This window comes from Euprymna scolopes, chromosome 3, assembly GCF_053919585.1.
Source record: "Euprymna scolopes isolate OS-2025 chromosome 3, ASM5391958v1, whole genome shotgun sequence".
NCBI lineage: Eukaryota > Metazoa > Mollusca > Cephalopoda > Sepiida > Sepiolidae > Euprymna > Euprymna scolopes.
In genome coordinates this window covers 96,740,900-96,763,399 of record NC_136484.1, presented here as the reverse complement: position 1 = coordinate 96,763,399, position 22,500 = coordinate 96,740,900, and the positions used below count along the sequence as shown (strand labels likewise).

General features: G+C 33.5%; 1 protein-coding gene across 14 annotated transcripts in view; it reads left to right on the top strand.

Moving 5' to 3' along the window:
* Positions 1-22,500, top strand: part of LOC145257798 (protocadherin Fat 1-like) — a 954,816-nt gene that overhangs the window by 810,943 nt on the left and 121,373 nt on the right. For all 14 annotated transcript variants that reach the window (XR_013864025.1, XR_013864024.1, XR_013864023.1 and 11 more), the window contains 7 exons: positions 1-110; positions 1,351-2,417; positions 4,622-4,781; positions 7,727-7,960; positions 12,872-13,020; positions 14,747-14,984; positions 18,257-18,609. The exon at positions 1-110 is cut by the window's left edge and continues 35 nt beyond it. Coding sequence is in view for 10 of the 14 variants with exons in the window: in XM_080115697.1 (XP_079971823.1) it covers positions 1-110; positions 1,351-2,417; positions 4,622-4,781; positions 7,727-7,960; positions 12,872-13,020; positions 14,747-14,984; positions 18,257-18,609 (2,311 nt within the window). In the remaining 4 variants the exon portion in view is untranslated. The remainder of the gene's footprint in view (positions 111-1,350; positions 2,418-4,621; positions 4,782-7,726; positions 7,961-12,871; positions 13,021-14,746; positions 14,985-18,256; positions 18,610-22,500) is intronic.

Below are 22,500 nucleotides of genomic sequence, written 5' to 3'. Positions count from 1 at the left end.
GAAGATCGTATATTCCTTGTATCCAGGTGAGGATACGGAGGTGACTGATCTGTTCATCATTGATTCGAACACAGGTGTATTGTCTGTAAAGAGCAACCTTTCAAGTTCAGGTAAGTGCAAAGTTCGCTCAAGAAGAAATTTAAATGTTGCTGTACAAAAATAAGATAAAGACGTTGCTTCCAATGTGCAACCCCCACCCCACCTACTTCAGTTGTACAGTTCGTTTTCGTACGATGACGTTTTTCTCGTATTTAAACATTGGGTTACATAGAAAATTCCCACTTCGTCATGGTCGTCAAATTGGAAATATTGTCCGGGGTTAATTGAAAAACAAATCCCCTATATTAAATTTTTGCCTGTTTTCTTTTTTTTTTTTTTTTTTTTAGATAATATTTTGGAGAAAGGAATCAAATAATAATTTCGTTTCAACAGTATTTTATATTATTATAATAACTATATTACAAAGTAATAAACAATTATTAATAAATAATAAATTCAAACTGTTTTTTTTATAAATGTGGATGTTTATGAAGAAAATTTAAATATATTGTAAATTCATATTTTTATATAATCTAACACATTTAGCAACATAGCAATGGCGTAGCCAGTACATCCACACACACACACACACAAACACACACACACACACACACAAACACACATATATATATATATATATAATGATATATGTGTATAATATATATAATATCTATACATATATATTATATATATGTTATATTAAGTATATATATACATTATATTATATATAATATATATATGACATATTGCATATATATATATATATATATATATATTATCATTATTATTACTTAAATTATATACAAAACAGATCATTAATTGAAGAACAGGTTCAGTTGGTATTTTTAATGCCGCAGCCTGAATTTCCAGTATTTCTGTGAAATCGGAAGTATCGGTGGATATTCCAACTAATGTATAATATTTTTTTTATATTGAATAAATATATGTTCTTACATACGTAATTGAGCATTCTGATAATTTTTGTCTAATAGAAGACAAAAATTAATATATATATATATATATATGCGTATATATATATAATCAGCAAAATAGTATGATTCTACTTTTCAAGTTATAATGCAGTCCCTAGTGATTTTGCTGCCACAAATAAGCTGAACATAAAAGTTTGAGAAAGATGCCAAACATACGATATAATGGCCCGCATCCCACTCAATCATTCCGTACTCTCAGGAGACTGTGCTTCAAAGAAACTTTCTTTACAATATATTATTCTTTCGAAAACATTGAATTGCGAAAAAAGGTCTGAAATGATCGCTTAATTTTTTTTTCTATTTAACATTTCATTTACAGAAAACAAAGTCCACCAGTTTTTTGTTTCCGCGACGGACCAAGGAAAGCAGCGCATGGAAAACAACGTCCCTCTTGAGATCGTCGTAATGGGAGCTGAAGACATCCCGCCACGATTCGACAAGGAAAAGCTAAAGAACCAAGTGTTTCACGTCTCTGAAAATAGCATGAGTCAGAGTGAGATTTTCACGGTCACGGCTTCCGGGCCCGACGTGGTAGACTACACCCTCCATTCGGGGTATACTGAAAACACAAACAACCCAGCCTGTTTTGCAATCACTACCGACGGCAAAGTACGCCTGGTTCGATCCCTGGATCGTGAAATGGTCAAGGACTACACGATAACAATCCAAGCCCTAACTCAAACCTCCCCACCTTTAGTAGATCAGGTTGAACTGCACATCCGCGTGAACGACAGTAACGATAATTCCCCAATGTTTGAGTCCAACCCGTATTCTGTGACTGTAGCCGAAAACACTCTAGTGGGAACAGTTCTTGTAAATGTTCATGCTGACGACAAAGATGAAGGAGATAGTGGGCGCGTCACGTATACGTTATCTGAGGACATGGTGCTGTACACTGACCGCTTCTCGCTGGACAGTCGTACCGGAATGTTGAAATTGATATCGCCACTAGACCGAGAAGAAAAGGAAGAGTATAACCTCACGATCATTGCCAAAGACCATGGAAGTACTCCTCTCATCTCGTACAGCCACGTCATTGTAAAAGTGACCGATGTCAACGACGAGCGGCCGGTCTTTGGCCAGAAGATGTACCTGTCTTCGGTCAATGAAGATGCCGCTCCAGGAACTGTGATCATTACCATACAGGCACATGACAAAGATCTTGGACGTAATAACATGTTAACGTATCACATCACAAAGGGAGATCGTCTTGGGCAATTCCGTATTAATAACAATGGGGAGATCATTGTGAACAAAGAGCTTGACAGAGAACGTAAAGGCAGGTACGAGCTCGTTATTACAGTTACTGATGGGAAGTTTGTTTCAACAACTAGAGTCCGAGTGGATATTCTGGATGCAAATGATAATGACCCTATATGTAATAAGGTACGTATTATATTTTATTTCAATGTAAGTCTTTTTCTTTCTCTCTCCCTCATATATATACATTTCTGAAATTGTATTTAAAAATATATATTTAAGGTAGATATCTCTAATGATATCGCTCATAATGTTCAAATAACAAGCTCAATGAAGTTGTTTCCGGCTTCAGAGCATATATATTGTATACCAGAGTATATATGAAAGACCGCCGTGACATATATATATATATATATATATATATATATATATATATATATATATGTATATATATAATGAGAGAGAGAGAGACTGTTTACATATATAGTCTTGGAAGTTTTTTTTTACCATTAAAATTATATTAAAAACTTAATTTTTATGTTTTATCATTCGTTGGAAAACTATTTAGTTATTAAGTCATTTAATCACCTGCAATCGCTGTATCAACTTGATTTCTCGAATTCACAATAGTCCTCGAGTTATTTCAGGGATCATCAGTTGTCTACCATGAAACACTGTTATATATCTGGTATGTCTATAAAAGTGAGAATGTGCGTGAGGGCGCTTTTCAACCTATATACTCAACGATTTTTTTATCTACAGACTTGAAATTCGGTACATAGGATAATCAAACATGTGGAAAACTTTTTAATCTGTTTTCATTCGGAAAAAAAGGGTTGCTATGGGGTCAAAATTGAAAAATTGGTACAGGGTAGTGATCGGATTTTTATCTGCTTGCTATTTCACGAATGCGCATGCGTGAATAGTTTACATTACAGATAACCATTGTTAAGAATAAGTAGTTTGGAAACACCTTTTAAAGATTGTTTTACGATGGTGTAATGGTTATCGTACTTGACTCTCTGACTTTAGGTTTGGGTTTCGATCTCAGCTGGAGTATTTTTTCTTTCTTTTACTTACAAAAAGTGAACAGTTTAGAAAAAAACACATAATACTCGTATGCATATGTCTCAGTTTCTATATTAATTAAAATTTAAATGGCTTTACTCAGGGCCTATGTACTGTTCATAACTTCATGTGCATATGTATATATGTATTATAAAGTTTGACTTATGTCCAGGTAACCTATATCTAAAATTTCAAGTGTTTTGACCCAAAATTGGTGGAGGAGTTTGGTAAAGTCTGCAAAGATTAACTCTTTCAACTTTTGACCTCTTGGCAACCAAATTTTCGCCCAAAAACTGATTAAAAAGCTTGTTGCATGCCTGAATACCTTTTATGTAATATTTTAAATGTATCAAAATTGGCTGAATAGTTTGCTAGAAACCGCAAAGGTCGAATCTTTTGAACTTTGACCCCTTGGCAGCCAAAGTTTTGGCCAAAAATTGATTAAAAAGCTTGCTCTATGTTTGAGTGCACTTTATGTAAAATTTCAAATGTTTAGACCAAAAATTGGCTGAGTAATTTCGTAGAGACCGCAGAGAAATTTTGGTTTTTAACTTTGACCCTAATTTTGACCCTTTAACATTTATCATTGTGGGCTCAAATTAAATTAAAGTGTGATCCATGTCCAAGTAACCTACATCTAAAATTTCAAGTGTTTAGACCCAAAATTGACGGACGAGTTTGGTAGAGTTCTCAAAGGTCAAATCGTTGAACTCTGACCCTTAACAAAAAAGTTTCTGGCCGAAAACCGATTAAAAAGATATTCCAAATCTCAATACTCCTCATGTCAAATCCTGTGTCTGTAGACTGAAAATTGACAGAGTAGTTTGATAGAGAAATATACACACACAGACACACAGACAATTTCACTTATATATATATATATATATATATATATCAAAGTAATCAAATTTCCATGAGCAAAGTTTCTTTCCTAGAACTGCCCATGGAACACAACGCTGTGAGGCTGCTTTCTAGCTGACTAGAAGGTAGTCGTCGTGAATCTAATGTAAACAAATTCTGGTCGACCTGTCTTCTTAAATAATCAAATTCTGCTAAATCACCGCTATCATTATTAATCCTCACGCTGTTTTCTCACTGTCCTCCTGAAACTCATTTAACCCTTATCCTCGATAGGCCTTTGGGCCTGGATAAGTGATGATACCCTTAATAAAAAAAATCTTCCTTTGCAACTATACGATCGGTCATACTATCTTAGGAACAAGACTTATATGTTATATAGATCATAGATATATGATACTTGAAGACTCATTCCACGGTAGAAATAATTCAAGACTTGAATGGCTTTTCTTTTTCTTTTGCAGACATTTGTTTCGATCTTTATAAAAGAAGATGATGCTCCTTCCACTTTCCTGAAGCTATTCCGGGCTCATGACAAGGATGAAAAGAAGACCAGGAACTCTCGCATTAAATACCACCTAAGTGGGGAGAATTCAGATATGTTTAGTATGGGACTACACACAGGTAAGGGCACTCCTCATTCTACAATGCCGAATGCAAAGAACGTTATTTTTATTGCTTAACAACATAACTACTAGTTGTTATCCAGATGTCTAAGTCAAAGAATTAAATATTTAATATATATAATACTATAATAGGGTTTTTTTCTAAAAAGTTTTTAAATAAGTGCATTCATATGTAAAATTTTCTGAAGGAGACAATAGAAGAGGTTTCGAATCTTTAAATGCCACCCATAAACAGGTTATATGGACAGAATGCAGTTGAAAACTTTCAAATGTATCCTATTTTGACGCTTCTGATTTTTTTAGATGAGTATTGGTTATTCGTATTATTTAGATTCATTGGACTAATGTTCTCAAATACCTGTGGCGCAGTGGTTAGAGTGCTTGGAAAAATCAATTGTAAAAGTGATATTCTCTTGAAGGATGAAGGTTCAATTCTCAATGTGGGCGACCGAAAAATACATTTGCTAATTACTTAGGACCTTTATCTAACCATGGCTGACAGAACAAGAGCATGCTTCCCGTGTGAAGTAAATAAAGGATTCCATTCGAAATTGCGTCCAAATTCCTGAGTTCGATAGAAACATTCCCAAGTTCGACAAAATACACCTGAAGAAGGTCAGGGGTTACATTGACCGAAACGTTGTGAAAATCACACTCAAAATGAGAACAATAGTTCGATAAATCCAAATAATATGAGCATCCTATTTTTGATTAAATTTAATCATATGTATAAATATTTCCGAGAAAGACAATGGAAGTGGCCCTGAATCTCTAATTGCACTTCTAAGAGGGCTATGAAGACAAAATCCTCTTAAAACTTCAAATATATTCTATTTGGATATGAAAATCATATATATAAAATACAGCAGAGAAGAAAACTGAATTGATCACAAATCTCCAAGTGCCACTCTACATAAGTGAGTCATAAGAGCAGAGCCTCCTTAAAACCTCAAATATGTTCATCAGATTTCAATGGAATTTAAACTGTACCTATAAGATAGTAATTCAGATAGTTTTAAATAATTTCATTTTCATCCGACTTTATTAAGGTGGCGAAATGCAGTGGCAGTAAAACAAAAATAAAATATTACTTGTATTATTATTCATCAGACTACTGTTCTTATCTTGAGTGTGATTTTCACGTTTCGGTCAATATAACCTCCTACCTTATTCAGGAGTATTTTGTCGAACTCGGAAATGTTTCTGTCGAACTAGGGAATTTCGAGCGGAACCCTTTATTTACTTCACAGGGTTAGCATGCTCTTGTTTTGTCAGCCATGATTGGATAGAGGTCCTAAGTAATTCTCAAATGTATTTTTTGGGGGCGCCCTCACTGAGGATTGAACCTTCAATCTTCAGGAGAATGTCACTTTTACAATTGATTTTTCCCAGTACTCTAACCACTGTGCTACGGTTCCTTGCAAACATTCCCTAGTTCGACAAGATACACCTGAAGAAGGTCGGAGGTTATATCGAAGGAAACATCGTGAAAATCACACTCAAGATGAGAGCAGTATTCCAATGAAATAACCAATCCTCATCTCAAAAATTCAGAAACATCATAAAATACTATTGTTGCATATTAACACTCCTGAAGTGTCGCTGAATTACCTGAGCAAGAAGAGTATTATTTATTATCATGTAGATTGAATTAGATTTGTTTTAAAGAGAAAAATCCAATTCAAGGACAATTATAGTTAAATGACGTTTTAGGAATTTAACTTGACTAGATTCTATAAACAATAACAAAAAGGAATTTTAGATAAATAAAAACAAATACGTTTTCATGGAAAGGGATGTTAGTTTTCATAACTAGCTCAAGCAATAATTTAAAAATAGGTCTGACCTCTAGAGTCTGATGTAGAGGTCACTTAAGATGAATTGGATCTTAGAAGAGAGCTTATCAGTTAGTCAATAATTGGAAGGCAGTCAGGGAAGTCAGTTGAAGAAGTCAGACAAGAAGTCGAGAAGAAGACACCATGGAAGCTGGTGAACTCAAGATCAAAATGTGAAGTCAAAGGGCTGTAATCTCTAAAATGTTGACACGGTGTGTGGATAAATATTATATGAAATAGAAATTTGTGTTGTGTCATCTTTCGAAGAAAAAGGTATGTGGATTCATCCCGGTTGTTACTGCCATGTTATATGTTTATCGAACTCTTAAATATTTACAGACTATTAGAGAGAATGTTGCTATTATATACACTTCACTTCTTCTTCACCGAAGAACATTTTTCTAACCCTCCATTGTCTCCTCTTGTAGTCTGAAGTCCCTTCATGTACAAGTATTTGTTATCCCCTCAAAATAATATGACGACATGTCCACGTCACCGTTCCAGTCCAGCTCAAGCAAAACATTGTTCATCGTAAAAGTTATATACACCCTGTCTGTCGGTTTATATACACCAACATTTATTCATCGATAATTTGATGCCCCACCGTCCAACATAATGAGCATAGAGAAAAAGGACATAGTAATTTTCCTTATTCAAATCCGAACAACACTGGGTTTTCCTGCGGCTAGTTTCTGGGAGATTAAGTAGATAACAGCAGTGACTGATGACATAGATGTACGAAGTTCGAATCCAGTCAGTTCCATAGTACCTCATTCACTTAAGGATGTCAGCAAACATTATGTGGCTTCTCTTGCTAGAATCCCAACAAAAGAATCAAGTTGTACCATGTTGATTTATACAAATTTACTATTCTTTGTTACTTCTCTGAAAAATCAGCAGTTTATTCCTTAACTCACAAAAATCATTTTCTTTTTTACTCGTCTTAAAACGCCCAATATGTCAAACTAGGTCATTTGATATTTCACATATATATTGATTCTCTGTTTCTCAAGTTCTCAATACAATTTGCCTAATTTTAAACGTTTTATTTTAGAATCTGAGACATAAGTTAAATGTTTTCACTTTTTTATCATTTTGTTTTTTCTAGGCGTGTTGACCATTAAGGGACACCTTGACCGGGAACAACAATCAGAATATCGACTGCAAGTGCATGCCGTAGATGGTGGCGGACGATCCTGCACGACAGAGGTGCTCATCAGTATTAAAGATGTCAATGACAATGCACCACAGTTCTCCAACCAAGTGTACAAAGTCTCAATTCCGGAGGATTCCAAAATCAACACATTGATTACAAAGCTATCAGCTACTGATAAAGATGCTGGTCAGTAAATGCTGCAACTCTTCATCCCTTGCAAAAAAATACATGTGCACTTTTACGCACATTCTTTAAAATAGGAATGTAAATTCTCTGATATTTAGCGAAAATTGGATTTTCTTTTTTTAAATCCAGAAAAGGCAGATTTCCATTTAAATAACTAAATCCTTGGATCTTTGTGCGTTTTCAGTTTTGTTTTTAAACAAGCAGGGCTACTCGACGTTGCCTAGGGTAGAAGTGTAGCATATTCCTATTAAAACTTCTATTTCTCTACCTCTCTTTATCTTTCTCTTTCCCCCCTCTCTCGTTTTACCCTTCCTTCTCCCCAATCTCCTTTTTCTCCTTTATCCAGCTCATTCCTCTGGAAATACACACAGAAAACTTTTCTTTATGTAATAGATTCCTCTATTAATGGGTCAGCATTTAATTTTCAAATCAATCTATATATATAAAAGGCAAAATGTGCGTGCACATTTTTTGTATGTCCGGCAAAGGCTTTTTTCGGTGGGGCGGGGGAGACTTGCAGCAGTTACTGTTTCTTAGAACTTTTTATATACTCGCTAGATTATAATATCTACGATTTACGAAACGAGGTCATATGTATCTTTTATTTGGACGACTTTTACCCACTATTTTCACGCTATTTTTTTACTTTCCGCATGTTTGTTTGGCTTTTCTATATATAAGCGAAACTGAAACCGTAGCAAAACGAAGTTCCCTGGCACTCGTCCTGGGACGTCCAGAAAGCAACGAGCTTTGAGCAATGTGGGCAAAACCCGTCATATCAGAGGATTGCTATTCATTTGGATACCCCCCTTTTTATGGGAAGCTAGTTTTCCCAAACTTGTTGGGTAAAAACCAAAACCAAATACGCAGAAACTGGCTTGCAGGCAAAATTAAGTGCATAATTTCATTCCCCTATGGTGTAATATTTGACCTCATTAAATTTATACACCTGTCATTTTACTTTTTAATCGTTTAATTTCAATTTAACTGCCCTCATAGCGTTGTGGTAAGTTATCGGGCTATTTGTCTCAATGCTTTGGGTTCGAGCCTACCTAGGTACCGAAATTTTTTTCTTTTACACCTCCAAACACCCAGGCAACGCCAGGCACTCTTGCTAATACATAATAATTCTGTAAAACTGACCCACCAACCCCCAACTAAACCTGGGCTAGTAGACCCTCACAAAAAGATTTTTTTTTTTAATTTTAGATATTATGCATTCAGGAACATGCCAGTCAAGACAATTCCAACTTGATGGTGTCTGTTTTATATTTTTTTTTTTTACTTTTAGCTGGACATACAAACATACACATGGACATTTGCCTTTTATATAATAGACCAGCCTGGGTGCCTGGCGTTGCCCGGATATTTGTAGGTGCAAACAAAAAAACAAAAAAAAACGTGGTTGTAAGCTGGCAGGCTTGAACCCGTGATGCAAAAACAAAAAAGAAGTGAAAGAAAACCTAACGTCTTACCTCTACTCCATGACACGATCAGAAGTGTAAAGCTTTCAAATTTAACGCAGTCAATCAAAAAGATGACTTGCAGAAATGGCATTGCTTTTAAACCCCCACAAAGGTTGTTTTTAATGTGGGGGAAAAGCATCTCCTCCAAAAAAGGGGACACTATGGCAGTAATTGTCTCAATATGAAGGGTTTCTCGACATTGACAAAGAACCAATTACAGAACAGATACTACACGGCCTGAAGACTGGGAGTTGTCGTTTGCATCCGATTAGCTTTGCTTTATTTATATGAAAAAGACAAACACTTGAAATTTTTAAAACTGATCAAAATAAAGATAGAGACAATGTCCATTTGTAAATCTGAGATATTACACTCTAGGCAGCATAAGAAAACTTCTCCCAAAATGTAACCGTTGAAAGAACCCTGATGCAAAAAGCCTTTCGTGGACATACACAAATGCGCACACCCATTTTGCCCTTTATATGATAGACTAGCCCGGTGTTGCCCGTGTGTTTTGGAGGTGTAAAAGAAAAAAAAAATTTTTGGTAGGAAGGTAGGCTAGAACCTGAAGCCTTGACGCGAGGATGAAAAAGAAAGTGCAAAAAAACCTGACATCTTACTGCTTGGCCACGATGGGACAGGAAGTGAAAAGCATTATAATTCAATGATAAAAAGTTAAGTGACAGGTGCGTGAATTTCATGAGGTCAAACATCACAAGGCTTAACTTTGGCTTTATTTCCTCCTAAGATGTTGGGGAAAATCAGCTCCCCATAAAAAGGGGGTGTCCAAATGAATACCAATTGTCTGATATAAGGGGTTTCATCCCGTATTGATCAAAGCTGATTGCTTTTCTGGACGTCTCGGCAGGAAAGGCCGAGGACACGCATTCGCTTTCAGAGTTTCACTTTTTTCTATGGAAAAGCCAAAGAAACACACGGAGAGTAAAAAATATTGCAAAAATAGCGTGTAAAAGTCGCCCAAATAAAAGATACACGCGAGCTCCTTTCGTAAATTGGAGATATTACAATCTAGGGAACATTTAAAAAGTTCTAAGAAACAGTGACCTCTCCCGAGCGCCCCCCCCCTCACACCAAAATAACTTTGCCGGACATACACAAAATGTGCACACACACACACACACACACACACACTAACACACATTTTGCTTTTTATATATATAGATAAGAAACTTGATTTCCTCCAAAGGACTAGAGACTTACTTCCTTATTTTTACGTCACTATTTCGATGGATTTTATTTCTCCTTTCTTTCTTGTATTTTCTCTCCCTAACTTTATCTTTATTTCTCGTTTCTTTTCTCTTCCCTCTCTGTCTCGTCTTACCTTCCTTTTTCCCTGCTATGACATCTCTCTCTCTCTCTCTCTCTCTCTCTCTCTCTCTCTCTCTCTCTCTCTCTCAATACTGAAAATGTTAATTTTCCCATGAAAACTTCAAACGATTCGTGATGAGTGAGAAAAAAAAACTTTTGTTTCTTCAAAGAGTGAATTCCTGTCTCTCGGTATCTTTCTTTTAATCTTGACTCTCTTGTTTATCAAGATTGATATTACAGTAGTTACACATTTTTCAAATTATTTTTAATGTGTTTTCACAACTTCACTAGCTCATAATCCAAATTATTTTTTGTTTTCTCTCAACACAAGCACACACATGTGGGCCGTGGACCCCAGGCTGGGAATTTCATCTCGATTTCAGTTTTTTTTTTTTTTTTTTGTACATCTATATTAAAGATATTGATAGAAGGCTGCTTTACTAACCTTTTCTGTTAAATCTGATTCATTTCTCATTTTTTGAGATGAAGATTAATAAATTGGATTACTTGGATTATTCGGACGACTTCAGTGTTATACTCACAACGTTTCTACCGTTGTAACCTCCAACCTTCTTCAGGTCTATCTTGCTGAACACTGGTAATCTTTCTGTTGAACTCTGGAATCTACATGGAATTTCGAATGGACACAGTTATGACTGAAAGAACAAGAGCATGCTACCTGCATTAAATAAAATTAAATATAGAGATTAAATAAGGAGGATTAAATAAAAAGGCTCTGTCCAAAACCCCATGCAGATTCCCGAGTTTGACAGAAGGATTCCAGAGTATGACAAGATACACCTGAAGAAGATTAAAGGTTACATCGGCTGAAACGTTGTGAGGATAACACTAAATAATACAAAATCATTTGTCAGTTGAAAATTTGTATTTAAATATTTTTTATTTTGTGCTAGGTTAGAAATCGAAAAAATATTATGTTGGTAACAGCTTGTGATAAGGTTGTGTCTCCAATATTGGAACGTTGTCAATATTATGGTTCTCTGTATTTCTGTTTGCCAGATATTTAGCGTCTAAAATGCAAATTTTAATTTAAACTATTAAATAATTAAATAATATTAATAAAAATTTATTATTTGACATATATGACAAACGACCTGACTTATCTTAAAATTAAACACTTCCAGTCCGATCATAATTCTACTTCCGGAAGAAATAACATAGTTTACGGATAATTACTTACTTAAAGTCATAGTTAACCTTAACTTACATGCTTATATTTTCTATTAAATACTAGCAAGAAGACCCGATGTTGCCCGGGATGGAATGATGATAAACGAATGTTTCACACTCCCATAGTTTTCATCGAAATCTGTGAAATCGCCTATTTTTCAATCAAATCAATCGATTACTTGCTCTAGTTGGAGACCCATTGCGGTGTACAGGGGTGGGGGACCTTCACATGCCTCCCTGCAGTGACGTAGTCCACAATATATCGTAGTCTACATTGCACTGTAGAGAACCTACGATTGATTTTATAAAATTATTTTATGGCTTGAATTTTAAGTTTCAAATGCAAAAGTCAAGTATTGTGCTTCAATTGTGCTCTAAACAAAAACATTCATTTCGAACGCGCCTCTGCCATATCAAAGAATATTTTGTTGATTTTATATGTCTGTCCTTTTAGCTTGTTTGGTAATAAAACTTCTCGAATGCATTTGTGATATTAGGCTATATAACATTTTAACACTGATCAAAATCGCTTGTTCCTTGTTTTATTGGATTAATTCGATTATTGATACTTATCGAAGATATTCTGATACAGAACCTATCTAAGAACACTGCCAAGCATATAAAGTACCTTTGGGTGAAAGTTCATAAAAATTGGCGCAGTCATTTTGGAGTCTATGAGAAACGAACTCGCAAACAGACACACGACAAAGTTCCTTTTATATAATAGTGGAGATACAGATAAAATTGTTTTTATTTTAATGCAAACACATTCGACCTAAGTAGACAAATCAAAATAAATTGTTTTGAACTTTTTCCTAACTGTATTTTGTATTTTATGTTTCTAATAGCAACGTTTATTTCTATGATGCAACGAGCATATCAATTTCTGTTTGTGTCTATTAACCTAGTAATTTTATTTCTATAGGAATCAACAAGCAAATTAAATTCCGCCTAAAGAATCCTGATGATAATTTCTTGAAGATCGACGTGAACAATGGCATCATTAGTCTGACAAAGATGTTGGACCGTGAAGTTAAAGACTCGTACAACGTCACAGTCGTCGCCTACGATAAAGTAGGTGGCCCCTTTTTTTTTCATTTCTATCCATATTAAAGTTTTTTTTTAAAATAGTTGCGTCCAGTGAAATAATTCCAACGCGAATGTATATGTATGCTATATCGACTTAGTATTGTGCAGATAAGAACTGTTTTAAGTTTGATTTTTTTAAAAAATGAGTAGTTTATGCTTCAGATTTTTTTTTTTTTCAAAAGTGATAACTAGGACTATGATAACAGAATATTCTTTTCATTCTTTTGACTCTGGAATATATATATCCGACACAGTCAGACACAGTTAATCAACTGAGAACCACATCACTCTGTATAAAAGCATATAAGATATCAACAGATACACACTCGAGAGTCAAAATAATGAAAAGAATATACTGTCATCATAGCCATAGTTATAACTTATATTACTAGCAAAACAAAATGTACGACCAGAGGTCGTTAAGTATTTTCTAGTATATCACAAACGTACCTCTTCACCATCAAAACAATTGGAGAAGATAATACTTTTGAAAATGATTTCATAATTATAGAATAAACACTAGATTGTCCTCCTTCCCCTAAAATAAGGAGGTAATGCCTGGGAGAATAGTACTATGCCCACACTCCACCTCCAACCCAAAAAATAAAGAAGATAATGCCTGGGAGGAGGATCTTATTACAAAAGAATATATACTACATTAACGTCAATAATATATACTACATTAACGTTGTTTTAATTTGAATAAAATAAAATACGCATCAGGTGCGCTTGAAAGCCAAATCACAACGTAATATTAGGAAAATAAACAAATATTTTACTTGTTTGAAATTAATCGCAAATATATTTCAGAGGTATACTCCATCTTCAGTGTGTTGTTTTGTTTCTTTTTTTGCTTTTCTTCTTCCTTGCCATGTTGTAAAGTTGGAGAAAGAAGTCTGTTTCTTGGGGGGGGTCTACATGAACTCTCATTCTTGACGTTATTCTCGCGTTGCCTACGCACAGTTCAAACATTTCAAAATACAACCGCTGATAGAACGCGCGGCTCTTTACAAACAGACTTCTTTCTCCAAATTTACAACATGGCAAGGAAGAAGAAAAGGAAAAAAAAGAAACAAAATAACACACTGAAGATGGAGTATACCTCTGAAATATATTTGTGATAAATTTCAAACAAGTAAAATATTTTGTATTTTCCTTATATTACGTTGTGATTTGGCTTTCAAGCGCACTTGATGCGTATTTTATTTTATATGCTACATTATTTCCTCCAAAAGGAGGAGGTAATGTCTGGGAGGATAGTCTCATGACAAAAGAACAGATACTCCACTATTTTTTCCATCTGAATTAGGGATTGAAAGATAGTATATATCTGTCTGAAATATTAGAGTAAACTGAATTGATCAATAAAATGCAGTGCAGTAATACAATTGATAGAATTGATAGTATAGTTTCGGCTTCACACACACAGATACGAAATCTTCATTAATAATAGATTATATAGTAATGGATTACTCGGACAACTGTTATCATCTTGAATGTTATTTTCACAATTGATTTTACCTCTGACCTTCTCCAGATACATCTTGTCAAACTTGGAAATCGTTACCCTTTACTTCAGGGTAGTAGTTAATGTAAAGATAGCTTTTGGGTCGCCATCGACTATGGTCGACCATTTTACTTTATTACTTTATTATATCGTTAAAATCCGTTTCTTATGACTCCTTGTTCTTTCTTTAATCCTTAATTCCAGGGCTTCCCACGACTTTCATCTTCCGCAACCCTAAACATAAAACTTTTGGATGTGAACGACAATCCTCCAGAGTTTGAGCACACAATTTATATGGCCGAAGTGCGTGAGGACAATGGTGTTGGTACGAGTGTCGTGCGGGTGCTCGCCACCAGTAAGGATGCTGGTGTAAATGCTGAGATAGATTACAGTATTGTGTCTGGAAATGATAAGCAGAAATTCAGAATACATAAACGATCAGGCAAGTACTTTTTATTTATTTATATATATATATATATATATATATATATATATATATATATATATATATATATATATATATATTAATACTGTTGTACCTTTAATCTACATACGTACGTGTGTCACTGTTTCCACAATATAAATTATTAGATCGGGAGATCCTATTTATTTAAAAGGAGGATAGAAAGACTTTAAATTAGTATGTAGATACGCTAATTTAATGTTTGTAGTGTGCTACCACCTTCTACCCCCCTTTTTAATAAGTGGGATCTCCCGATCACCGAAGACGCAATGTAAAAAAAAAAAAATTTTAAACAATGATGTCGCTTTTGGGCCATACATAAAACTAAAATATACCTTCTTGGTCTTCTGGATAGGATCCAAGAACACTATATGTTCTGTCTAAAGATGGTATAAAGATATTGTGGGGTTTCCTTTTGTGCCATGCGTCCATACAATGGGAATATGTTACAAACAATGAATGAGCTGTCTCTCTTATAAAGATATTGTAGATAAACCGTTATAACCAGATTTCTGACACTACGTTAACGAGATTACTTAGATAAGTACTTTTACAGTTTTAACCAAAGGAATAATAATTATTCACCCTTGGCCTTCGGGCTAAGATAGTTCTGGAGTGACAAGGATGACCAACGACCCCCAAAATCCCCCCTTTTGAGTTGGCCATGTGCCTAAGTTTTTTGTTCATCGTTAATTTTGACTGTATTTTTTAACATGAATAAAAGATTTAATATCTCAAAGTGTAGTATCTGTTCCGGCAGATACTGCAAGCAAAGATCATATGTGGGGGTAACCCCACATATCAGACCTTGGTCAATGTAGGGGCAACCCTTCATACCAATTGTCACTATCCAGCTCCCATTTCCCACCCATCGGGAGCTGGCCCCCTTTTCCCTCCCCCTCCCTCTCTCTCCACATTAAAAAACGGCCTTGTGCCTAATTTGCTCAGTGGGGAAGCAAATAAATACAATCTGTTCTTCAGATTCTGCACTTCTATTTCTTGTTCTCTTTCGGGGGAGGAGAAATCCTTAACGACTGAGACAATTTTTATTTTTGTACCTTTTCTCCACGTTAAAAAACGACCCTGGTGTCTAACTCTGTCCCGTGGGGAGGCATAGTAAATAGGTACAATAATAATGCGGAGTTTTCTTTCATCAAAACATCCACAGAATGCCTAGCAGCTATCTATTACATATGATAGATGCTACTTGTGGAATTTCCACAGGTCCTGCTAGTATATAGTAATACGCTAAGGAATTTCGTCTTCATACGTACGTTATCACCTCCCTAACACATTTTAAAAGAACGTGATTGTCCAATCAGTAATGTGGTAATTGGTGGCTAATCTAAGGTAAAACAATTCCGACTTTACAAATTTTTAAATGGATTGTTCCAAAATCAAATTATGTTGTACCATCGACTATAACAATACACTTTGGTTTCATTGATTGAAATTATATTTAGCTGAAAATGATTTGTGTACTAAAAGACAATAGTTATATTTATAGAATAATTATATATATATATATATATATATATATATATATAATTATTTTTTTACTATAATAATTAAATACCTACAGACACTAGTGTTTCATCCTTTCGGGAATCTTCAGTGCAGGGTGTCATGATTAACACCAGTCGAACGATTCGAACCCCGCAACACGAGACATCTCTGGCTCGATTGGCGAAGACCGTATCAATTTGGCAACCATTAACCGCGTGAAATAACTTTGAATTTAAACATTTTAATTTAAATGTTCATTTACGTCAATGAGATAGTGATCTAATCGTTATACGATGATCTATGCATATATATATATATATATATATATATATATATATATATATATATAATGATTCTAACAACCCTCGTGAATGCTTGTGAAACTTGGACCATATATGCTAGACATGCCAAGAAGCTGAAACAATTTCCATATGACTTGTTGCAAATCAATTGACAAAACAAAATATCAGACACAGATGTTTTAACCCGGTTAAACCTTCTGTCAGTAGACACCATGTTAGAGCAGTGCGAGGTAATATATGTCGTATGCCTGATTCAAGGTTCCCAAAACAGCTTCTTTGCGGTAAGCTGCCCAAAGGAAAAAGACCCACAGGTGGACAGCGGAAACAGTTCAAGGACAATCTGAAAGTCTTCCTCAAACAGTTAGGTTTGTATTCTAACTCACAGAAAAACTAACTTAAGGCAGATGTTTCTGGCGTGCCGCAACTCACAAAGGGGCTGCAGTTGCTGAATCTGCACGCAATGAAGAATGCAAGAGGAAACGTGACATTAGAAAAGACAAAATCACCCCACAAGTGTCCAACATGGGGGAAATAATTTAGAGTTTGAATCGGTCTAACAGGCCATTTTCGAATCGACCAAACAAGTATAAGCGATGAACTCTCTCTCTCTCTCTCTCTCTCTCTCTCTCTATATATATATATATATATATATATATATATATATATATATATATATATATATATATATAAAGAACAAGTAGTTAATAAAACATGTTAAAAAACACTTTGAAAATGAGTTAAAAACCTATTTCATTTTAAAAAGGAAGTTTTTTTCTCTTTTTGGTGGGTGGAGGCATATGAAACACGTGGTTCACACCACAAAACGAGCTACAATGAATGAGTTGATAGCAACCATTGAAAGAAGATGTGTCAACACCCCAATTGAACTGATTAGGAATGTTTTCGATTCAATCCGCGAGGGTTGTCAGCTGTTCGTGGACCACAATGGCCAATAATTTGAACACTTTCGATAATTAGCTGGTTTCTATATTTGTTCAGAGTATTTTGATGTATGAAACTTTTCTTTCTGATAATAAATGTTGGTTTTATGGTCATTTAAAGAGTGCATACATTTTATTAGGATACCTTATATATATATATATATATATATATATATATATATATATATATATATATATTGGAAACAAAAGTGATGCATTATTCGATAATGTAAAAGCTATATACAATAAAACAAGTAAAACATATTTCAATCTTCATATGTACGTCGTTTTTAACTAATGTTTCCTTGCAATATACGGTTCCTCTAAATCATAATCAATATGCGGGCACCTTTAATCGAATGAATACTTCCATAGAGTTTCAGTAATGTTTAGACATACCCCATATATATATATATATATATATATATATATATATATATATATATATATATGCATCTCTTTATAGAATTACCTTAATGTGTATTTTCTTTTTCTTTCGCAGGTGTAATATTTGTAAACAAACCGTTGGACTATGAAACGACGAAGGAGTACTTTCTGACCATTCAAGCTATCGATGGCGGTACTCCCCCCTTAAGCAACACAGCCGTCGTAACGATTAACGTAACCGACATAAACGACAATCCTCCACGGTTTGCACAAGACGTCTACTCCGTACAGATTCTAGAGTCAGAGCCAGTTGGAAACAGTAGTGTACAGATTGTTGCCGTTGATTCCGACAGTGCGTCAAATGCTCTCGTGACGTACTCCATCAGCAGTGGGGATATTGCTAACCAATTCGATATTAATCCAGAACATGGGATTCTAGTCATCAAAACAGCTTTAGACAGAGAAAAGGTCAGATTTCAATACTTTTTTTTTTAATGTTGTTGTTATTTTTTCTGGAAATCGCTCTAGACAAAACCTGAAGCCAATTGATGTCTTTAAGGAGATAAAGAAAAATATTACTTCATGGTTAAAAACTAGCCACTGATAAATGTTTTAAACATAGATCCCTACCCAGAAAATAGTACTTGTTCCCCCTTTTTCGGAAACATCGCTCATCTAATGTGAGGATTAAAGGACAAAATAAGGGAAACAAGAGTTTTAAGACTGCCAGAAATAAACCCAAAGTTTACTTACTACCTCCCTGAAACCTTAAAAAGTGTTAGATCGTTCTACCGCTCCAGAAAATACCCGTCTCCTTATACAATCCTTTACCGCTATAAGATACACCCTAAGATGGAGAGGGGTCACTCAGAGCATGCATTTCTGTCTTGACAAAGTACAAAATCGACTATGCAATCTACTTTGGGAGGATGGTCTCTTCTCTTCCCTACAGTCATTTTCTCATAGTATGCGGTGATGATGGTTTGAATTTATGTTTAAAATGAAGAAGTCAAGTATCATGGTTCAGTTGTACTTTGAAAAGAAACATTCATTCGAACGCACTCTTGTCATATCAAATAACCTACTGTTGATTTTTAGATGCCGGACCTTTCTACTTGTGTGGTAATAAAACTTCTCACATGCAACTGTAATGTTAGGCCGTATAAGATGTTAACTTTGATCAAAATCGTCTGTTCCTACCTTCATCAAAATTTTCAATTATCGTTCGTTTGTCAATACTTATCTTATATTCAGACACAAACATATCCAAGAACATTGCCAGATACATAAAGTACATTTGTTTAAAATTTTATAAAAATCGGTCGAGCCATTTCAGAGTCCACAGGAAACGAATTCAAACACATACAAATTTTCTTCTATATAATAGTAGAGATTTATATAAAAAATATATACACTAGCTTGTTTTGTTTATATCCTGTTAAGACTAAACTTGTCTTTCAATCGTAGGTGTGTCCCTTTTTCGTCCTGAGATTATCATGGATGGCTCTGCTCTTGAGACGAAATCGACTATGAAACTTCTTAAACTTTCTTTCTCATAAAATCTTTCTTGGGATTTATATTAGGTTGGTGCAAAAATAATGCTTTTTTTTTTTTACTTGAAGTTGAACGTAAAAACAAACGACATTATTTTTGCACCAACCTAATATATTAGATCCATTTGCTCTTTCTGATTCTCATGAAGTGGGTTCTCTCTATTACTCTGAACATTGCTTCATGGCTGAAGCTATTCTCGTTCTATGGAAATCTACTGTCACGCCTTGTATGAAATACTTTTGTCATATTTGGGATAGTGAACCTCTGTGTCATTTGAGTGTTCTTGATAAGGTTCAGGAACATATCTATAATTTGATTGGTCCACGGTTTATTCTTCTCTGTACTCCCTCCCCTCTCTCACACACAAACACACAAAAAATCTTATCTATTATGGCCTGTGTTCTTCAGACTAGTCTGATCTATACTGCTTTCTTTATTCCAAAACGTTTGACTCGTTATTCTATTGGTCCACATTGGCCCAGGAACGGAAGCCGACCAGAGAATGTATATATATATATATATATATATATATATATATATATATATATATATATATATAATCCCGCATAAGCCTGATGAATCCTAGCGTGAATGAAAAGCGGAATATTCTGTGTAGCTTAATTAGCATATATATTTTATAACTTATTATGTATGTATATATATATATATATATATATATATATGTATGTATATATATATAGTTTTATATATATGTATCTATCAAAGTATATATATATAAAGTGTTATATATATGTATGTATCTAAGTATATATATAGTGTTATATATATGCATCTATAAAAGTATATATATATAGTGTTATATATATGCATCTATAAAGTATATACATAGTGTTATATATATATATGCATCTATAAAAGTATATATATATAGTGTTATATATATGTATCTATAAAAGTATATATATATAGTGTTATATATATGCATCTATAAAAGTATATATATAGTGTTATATATATGCATCTATAAAAGTATATATATAGTGTTATATATATGCATCTATAAAAGTATATATATAGTGTTATATATATGCATCTATAAAAGTATATATATAGTGTTATATATGTGCATGTATCAAAGTATATATATATAGTGTTATATATATGCATCTATAAAAGTATATATATATAGTGTTATATATATGCATCTATAAAAGTATATATATAGTGTTATATATATGCATCTATAAAAGTATATATAGTGTTATACATATGTATCTATAAAAGTATATATATAGTGTTATATATATCTATAAAAGTATATATATAGTGTTATATATATGTATCTATAAAAGTATATATATAGTGTTATATATATATGTATGTTTTAAAGTATATATATATATATATATATACATAGTGTTATATATATGTATGCATAAAAGTATATACATATATATAGTATTATATAGATGTATGTATAAACGTTTATATATATAGTGTTATATATATGTATGTATAAATGTATATATATATAGTGTTATATATATATGTATGTATAAAAGTATATATATATATAGTGTTATATATATGTATGTATAAAAAAATATATATGCATATATAGTGTTATATATATGTATGTATAAAAAATATATATATATATATAGTGTTATATATATGCATGTATAAAAATATATATATATAGTGTTATATATATGTATGTATAAAAGTATATATATATATATATAGTGTTATATATATGTATGTATAAAAGTTTATATGTATATATAGTGTTATATATATGTATGTATAAAAGTATATATAAGTATATATAGTGTTATATATATATGCATAAAAGTATATATATGTATGTATATAAGTATATATAGTGTTATATGTATGTATAAAAGTGTATATTTAAAAGTATATATGCATATATATATATATATATATATATATATATATATATATATATATATATATATATATATATATATATATATATGTATGTATGTATAAAAGTATATATAGTGTTATATACAGTGTATTAGAAAAGTGAGTACACCCCTCACTTTTCTTCAAATATTTAAGTTTTTCTCTTCATTGGGCAACACTGAAAAAAATGATTTTTTTACACAATGCAAAATAGTCTGTATGCAGCATATATAACAGAGTTAATTTATTTTCCCCATCAAAATAACTCGATTCTGTGTTTCTTTTTATGTGTACCTCCACCCTCTCGCCCCCTCACACTTTCACACAGAAACACACACAGACATGGTTTGGCTAGTCTCAGTCTTTTCTATAAATACTATTATAGCATGTGTATTTCAGAATTGTCTGATCTATATAGCCTGCTTCCTTTGTTACAACTCTAGTGTCTAGGATGTCCATCAATTCGTTGTTTTGATACCTCAGTACAATTCAGTTTCCTATTCCAGTAGTTTCTTTACAAGAACTGCAGGCTTCTGGAACTCTTTTCGTGCTGATTGTTTTCCTCCTACTATGTACATAGTCCATATACATACATGTATGTATGTATATGTGCATATGTATTTGTGTTATCTGTCTTGGTCTTTTCAGAAGAGCATCTATCTTTGCGATAATCATCTTCTGTTCTTGCTAGCACCTTACATCAAGTGGCATCACGCCTTGTCTGGCGCGGTTTCCATGTAACAAAATATATACCATTCTTAATTTAAAAAATACTTACAGACTTAATAAATATTTAAAAATATCCAAAAGTTGAAGCACTAAAACTCTTGTGCCAAAATGACTATACCCGTCATTAAATAACCCGAAAATGTTATTCAACCAAACAGCCTAAACCAACAACCAGCAAAATGC